General features: G+C 38.6%; 1 protein-coding gene across 2 annotated transcripts; it reads right to left on the reverse strand.

Annotated features, from left to right (window-relative positions):
• Positions 1-363: 363 nt before the first annotated feature.
• Positions 364-6,783, reverse strand: il12rb1 (interleukin 12 receptor subunit beta 1). 2 transcript variants are annotated; one of them, XM_062450612.1, is made up of 15 exons: positions 6,664-6,783; positions 6,080-6,213; positions 5,795-5,957; positions 5,376-5,524; positions 5,220-5,256; positions 4,931-5,053; positions 4,405-4,481; positions 4,051-4,267; positions 3,785-3,931; positions 3,151-3,249; positions 2,816-2,962; positions 2,521-2,673; positions 2,334-2,403; positions 2,135-2,207; positions 364-1,504 (listed from the first exon to the last, which is right to left on the reverse strand). In XM_062450612.1, exons 4-15 carry the CDS (start codon positions 5,493-5,495, stop codon positions 1,148-1,150), a joined length of 1,620 nt encoding a protein of 539 aa, XP_062306596.1. In that variant the 5' UTR covers positions 5,496-5,524; positions 5,795-5,957; positions 6,080-6,213; positions 6,664-6,783; the 3' UTR covers positions 364-1,147. The 2 variants fall into 2 exon arrangements, with proteins under 2 accessions (XP_062306596.1, XP_062306595.1); XM_062450611.1 differs by having other exon boundaries at positions 5,795-5,967; positions 6,084-6,213; positions 6,664-6,777.
• Between the last annotated feature and the right edge of the window lie 141 nt (positions 6,784-6,924).

Consider the following 6,924-nt stretch of genomic DNA (forward strand, 5'->3'; position numbering starts at 1 on the left):
TTCGTATCCACGTTTGTATCCAAGTGTGGCCATTATGATGCAATTGTTATGTAACAATTATTTAATTCACAGCAGCTGCCCTTAATCCTTGTTTTGTACTTTTTGCCAGAAATATTATTTTGCTGTCATTTAGGTCATACAATATACCAAGTCCTCTTCTTTTTGGATTTAGCATTGTCGTCTGACTGCATGGTGAATGCACTCATTGTAATCTAAAGGGTTTGACAATATTGATCTGAATTTCACCTCACAATGTGGTTTTATCAAGCTCTCCACCTGTGGTGCGGAAGTGTAATCATATCTTGTTTCGTGTGCAGATAAACATAAGAAGAAACATTTATTAATCATACAATGTGACAAGTGAGTGTACACAGAAGAAATTATTTCCCTTGCTTTTCTCCCGACCTGCTATCTTTCCTCAGAGGGCAGCCATATCAACGATGTCCGAGGCCCAAGTTCAAGTGCTCACCCAGGTCCTGGCCAGGAGACCGATCCTATTCTTTATGTTTGTCTGTTGGAGTTATTTTGCAGAGGAAACCCAGCACAGGATCTTCTTGTTGTGAGGTGAGGTGTCACCTTATATATTCAAATTGAAAGTAACCTTAGTTCAAATAATCAACATTTGAAAAGTTAGAAAGTAAAAGGTCATGAAAGCCCAAAACCCTGTTATGTCATTTGCATATTACTTTAGCAGCCTATTTCTTCGAAGTAGGACAACATGAAATACATACAATTTTCCATCTGTATGATCAAGCAATACTGTGTTTAAAAAAAAGCTTGTATGACTTTTTAGGTCTGCCATTTCCTGTCTCCTGCTGTGCACACACCTCAGTTTCACTCATCAGTTTCACTCCTCTTATTTCTGACTTGACACTGTCTATTGGTGTTCTGTATGAACTCTCAAGCCCAAAAACCTTTTCTGCAGTTGAATACATCTTACACGTTACAGATTCCTACAGATAGGTGAAGCATTTATATGCATGCTTTACTGTGAAATTGTGAAGTACAATTTTTTCCATATCCTAGAATTAGGTTAAAAGTTACATGCATGTTGTTTGTGTAGATTCTGTAATGTAATACCCCAAAATAAAGCGAATACTCTGGAGGAATGAGCATGTGACCACAGTGAAGTCATTCTGTGGCCACACTATGTCGACAATGCAGTCCCCAAATCTTCGGTGGAGATTGCTTTCATGTCAAAAACCAAACAATTTCTGTACATCAGAATGACAGCCTCACAGTCATTTTCTTCTTCGTTGGTATCGGTTGTTTCAAGGTCTCCCAAATCGGTTAGAACTTGGCTTTTATAATCTGGGCTTAAAGGTACACAGGCATCTGGGGTTCCCAGTTCCCCCTGACTGCCCTCTTCACCGTCATCTTCACCCTCATCTATCTCACACACATCCAGTATAGTGAGCTTCTCCTGGTTGGGGATCTGGGGGTCGTGTGGATTCCACTTTTGAAGGCTGACTTCATCCACCTCCTCTGTCACCTCCCACAAGTTCTGTTTAAAGGAGTGAGTTATTTTTCCAAAACGGAAGCTAGCTAGTTTTAGTTAGCTTCCGTTACCTAGCAACCTAGCATAATACTCGTAGCAATGCTACTACCTGCTAGTGTTACTTGTTAGCCTCCTAATTGTAAATTTTGAAGCCATACTATAGCGTTTGTCATATAGTTTTTGTCTATCGGAAAATAGTCGGTTGGAATGTTCAGAATCACATATGTGTGACGCTACTCCTTAACGGGTTTAAGGTGCACCAATACAAACAGACCCCATTTATTGTCAATTGTTTTGTGCACCCTAAAAATCGCAATGTGTCATTTGGGGGAAAAGATTTGTTTGATGAATCTTGGAAGATCGTCAAGAGACGTAATGATTGGGAAACTATTATTTTTTTCTTTGATGCAAAGGTCGAACACACAAATTCAGCGAAGCACTGTTAAATGCAGGGAAAGTTTGTGGTGACTGCTTGTGGTGATTACTAAGGGGAAGTTTTTATTCTTTTTTGCATGCTCAGCAAGTGCATTGTTTCTATAACTGTATAACACATTAAGAACATCATGAACCATGGACATTACAAAATGTGTAAAATCTATAGCTCCAACGTAGGAATAAGTTCAGAAAACACCATACCTGTCTCTTTTCTTCATAGCCATCTTTCCTCAGTACTGGAGCAGGTACTAATGACCAAAACTTTCTTTTAAGTCTGAGAATAAAGTTATGATTTTAGAACTTTGAAATGCCTTTCATTGTAGGCCTATAGCACATTTTGACAAAATAGAGGTTTTTATCAATTTGTTTATATTGAAGTACATTAAGAAAGAGATCTCACCTGTTGGCAAGAAATGAGACCATTATTGTGGCGATAAGGACAGGAATCATGCAAAAAACTATCCTCCAGACTTATTTGAGAAGAAAACATTGTTATTCTTTGTTTTACGTGCATTATGAAAGCTTCTACAACAGAAGAATTCTATATGTTATGTTTACATTCTAGTGTAAGTAAATACAAATTTTACCAGTAAAAGGATCAGACCCAGTCTTGAAACCAACATTGGCTTTGGGTCCTGACCCAATGATTGTCACTCCAGCAACACTGATGTTATAACTGGACTCAGGAGTCAGATTCTCAAGAGTGTGCTCAGTGTGTGATTCTAAAACAATTTTGCAATCTAATCAAAAAGAGAAGCATGTTAATACACTGTATATGTCATAGTAACTGTATGTGCAATGTCAACTTAAGGTTTATGTCAAACACACCATTGCTTTGCAGGTGCCATACAGACAAATTATAAATGTCATTATTGGTCCCACCTGTTTTATTGATGTTTGCTGTGATACAGATTTCATAGTGTATTAAGAAGCCTTGCAGGTCTGGCACAGGAATAGGTTTCCAATTTAGCACAGCAGAATTGTGTGTTACATCAACAGCACTGAATTCCTGTGGTGCCTTAGTTGGGGCTGAAAAATAAATTGTTGCAAGGGATTTCATAAATTCTCATGAACTTATAATGAGGTTATGGTAATAATATGATAATTACTCTATAATATTATATTACAATATTATATCCGTTTATGAAGTGAAAACATGGTAAAATAAACTTTTTTGTAATCTTTATCTAGCATTAGTGCTCCATGTAAATGCTTACCACCCTCTTTTTTATAAATGGTACACCATGCAGTGGTTTGTGGCTTCTTCTTATGACAGCTGTGTCTAAAGTAATAGTAGCGAACATAGTCTTCCATCTCTGGAAATAAATGAGGTAAATGCTTTCACACCAGTCTGTTGGACTCACAGCAGAAAACAACAACAGTTTTTCATACGGCAGAGTCACAATGTGTAAGAGAGGAGGAAAAGGGAAAAGAGAGAGAGAGGGGAGGGGTTGACGTTGAGAAAGTTTATAGTTTGCACTTCACCCTACTTGCCTCGGGGGAGAATGTCCCTGTACTTACTGTAAGTCGCTCTGGATAAGAGCGTCTGCTAAATGACTAAATGTAAATGTAACGGGAGCCACCAAGTGGACTGCCAAAGAGAGCGGATCAATAATGGCAATGGTAGCATGGGAGGTTCTAATTTAGACCATTTCAACTGGGGGGACAAACTGGGGGGGCCAAGCTGGGGCCAGTTGTAATGTGAGAGGTTACATTAAACATTATTGTTGTCATATATTTTTCTTAGTCTTAGTCTTCCTGGACTTCCTTCAATGCTCATTTCAGTAGTCCACATACAGTCAAGCAGGTTGATGGACATTCATGGGTTTATGCCAAAGACTGTTATCATACCTTCTGTGATTTCCTGAAGTGTCTGAGTTGATTTTACGATGTTCACAAGTTCTGGTCTTGTTTCTCCATCTGTTAGCTTGTACCACTCCAGACAAGCCTTACTAAACCCTCTGGTCTCTGGTTTGGTAGGTTTGTTATCAGAACATGCTAGTGGGAATAAAGTTACAGTTAGGTTTTGGGTGAATGAGAATAACACACACAGTTTACTGTAGGTTTATTGAAAGCGCCACTCATCCGGATCAGACACATCACACATACACACTTACTTTTCTTATGTATGGCTGGGACTAGGAGAGTTGTTGAAGGTGTTCTCCCCATGATATTGAAAGCAAAAATCGAAACTTCGACAGCAGAGTAGGTCACAGTAGTTGTAAACTCAGAGGCATTAATGTGATTAATGTGATTCTCCTTCTTCTGGCAAGGCCAGTCATGGATAGACAAATTATAAGTCACTGTTCCAGCAGAAGGAGAGTACTGATTTGCCTGGTGAACAATGTAGTAGAGATCAGACTGGAACAAATTGAAGTGGTGTAAACACTGGTCTCTTGAAACACAATGTCCATGTATCTCTGGAGCTCATTTGATCTTTATGACTATGTAATAGCACCATATCAACTTACATCCCATGTTAGCTTTAGTAATCTTGATCCATTGTTGTCCTGCTCTGTCCAGTTGACTTCAGGTGGATTTTTTATTTCTGCATCCAAGAGAGACACAGTAACTTAATTACTCACCACTAATAAATGCATTATTTACAATGTTTTATACTATAATACTAGAAAGATTAAAGATCAATAGATGAAACAATACGTCGTAATTCAAGTTAAACTATATTCAGCACAGGCATTTACTTGATACATTTTGTTAGTAGATCATGTATCAGTAGATTGTACTGGAAATAACTTAGGTAACACTGTCTCCCAACCTTGATCATTTTGGACATTTATTGGCAGGGTGTTTAAGAGAACAGGATGAGAGTAATGAAATGTAATCAAAGAAGGATCAGAACCTCTGTAGGTAAAACAATAGTAGCAAGCACAACACAGACACAATTTGACACATGCACATCTCAATGGTTGAGATTGCTCATTGTATTGTATCTGAATTCATAATGGATTTGCAAACATAACAAACAAGCTAACTCACCAGAAGGGACATCCAGAAGAGGAGTCCAGTCGCTCCACAATGGAGTTTTAACATAATTGGGCTTCTGTCTGATTCGCACCTGGTATGCTGACTGATGGGTAAGATTGTCCAGGGTGACCTTGACTGTAAACACAAATTATACTCCTGTCATGTCGAACAAGTTATAGTTTTTGTATGCTGAATACCAGTCCCTTACCGCAGCTATGTGGCAGTACTGTACTGGAAGCACATTTTAATTGGAATAAAGGGTCTCCAATAGCAACTTTTAGGGTAACAAGAAGGAACACACCTTTCATGTCATTTGAAGAATTGGTCTCTATCGTTTTCTGGACCAACGGCATTGAAAAATACACAAAGGTAGAATAAAAGACAAAGTTATGAGTTGAGTAACAATTACAAGGTTAGAATTGTCCCTGCCCCACTATTGTAAGAAAAAATGTCTTACATTCTCCCATGCTGGCAAAGGATCGTCCATTATTCTGAACTGGACATCTATTATAACCGCTTTGCTCTTTTCTCCATTCCATTTGAGTGTGACGTTTTTTGAGTTTGAGGACCATTCCATTCTCACGTTCTTGGGAGGTAGATATTTTACTACAGAGAGAGGGAGAGAGGGAGGGAGAAAGAGAGAGAAGAAAACAGCAGTGAGGTCATATCCTTCAGTGTTTTGAACCGAAGCTCCTTTGTCACATGCGTGTGTGTTCTTCCCGGTGTTCCACTTCCTGCACGTGTGTATGTGTGCCACTGCTCGTAAGTCCAACATACCTTTCTTCTTCTGCTATGCTGGGAAAAAAATGACTTTCTAATGGCTATGGAATTGTGTGGATGACAAATATCAACCGGTTACTCAAGTTGTAAACGTACCTGTCTCATTAAGTACAGCAATGGTTTTGGGTGATTCACACCTCTGGCCTTCCAAATGAGCCTCTACCCATATTCCCACTTCACGTTTTGTGATTACGGATTCACCAGGGACTTCTTTATAGTTATGTTTGATATGCTTAAATGGATCTCCTAATGGATCTCCCTCCAACTTTCTGAAAAGTTAAAATTTCGTTTTCATTAAAACATTTCAGATTTATTGATTTAGAGTAGACTGCATACTGTAGTGGAATGTTTTAGAATCACTCAATTGTAGTTTGCTTTAACTCACTGTATGGTAAGCGTATAGGTTGCATTCTTCATGGTTTCAGAGGAACTCCATTCGCATCTATAACTTTCATTACTCTCCTCTGAGTTTCTTCTGAAGCACTGAGGACCAGAGGACAGTTCGCAAGTTGCTCCTTTAAAGTGGAAATCAGTTTTTTGACAATCGATAATTAATCCATCGATATGTATTTCTGTACACTTTGCTATTACTTCAAAGGATCTAGTTAAAATGTTAGTGGAATTGGTATAATATTAAACAGTATCAATCTTGAAATATGGTGAAATACAAATGAATGGTTCTACACTAGGCTTCATGAAAATGTGCTTTCACACACACGCACAAACATGGTGCAGTAATACTACAACACACAGAGCTTCAACTTGTGAAAACCATACTGCCCTGATAAGATAACCAAAAGCTTCCTCATGTAACACTTCTGGAGAAGGTGTTCCTCATCTCTCTAATACGACTGTGTGTTTATGTCTAAGACAGATAAGCTCAATGTTACTGCAGAATACCTACTACAAAACCACAGACAGCTACAGAGATGTGACAGATAAGAAGAAATGTATTCATACAATACCTGTGCTTTTGTTGACCATAACAAGCACTATAATCAGTGTCACAACTCCTCTACTCTTCCACCCTTTCAACAGGCCCATGGTGAAAGAATAAATGTAGGTAAAAAGTATCCAGATAGGTGTAATGAGTGCTGTTGAAAACAGGAAGACACCAAGTAGACAGGCTCATGACACTTAGACTCATTGCATTTTGACTTCATTTACACAGCTCCACGAGTACTGGGTAAAGTGGGTTTCACTTGCCTTTCTTGTAAAGTTGACAG

Source organism: Osmerus eperlanus, chromosome 24 (assembly GCF_963692335.1).
Source record: "Osmerus eperlanus chromosome 24, fOsmEpe2.1, whole genome shotgun sequence".
NCBI lineage: Eukaryota > Metazoa > Chordata > Actinopteri > Osmeriformes > Osmeridae > Osmerus > Osmerus eperlanus.

Bases quoted from the DNA above. Each gene is read 5' to 3' on its own strand.
- il12rb1 (XM_062450611.1), bottom strand. From the start codon at position 6,742: ATGGGCCTGTTGAAAGGGTGGAAGAGTAGAGGAGTTGTGACACTGATT. The intron at 5,257-5,375 runs GTAAGACATTTT...CCGTTGGTCCAG, and splicing joins CTTTGCCAGCATGGGAGAAT to AAAACGATAGAGACCAATTC. The intron at 2,674-2,815 runs GTGGGACCAATA...CTTTTTGATTAG, and splicing joins AGCAAACATCAATAAAACAG to ATTGCAAAATTGTTTTAGAA.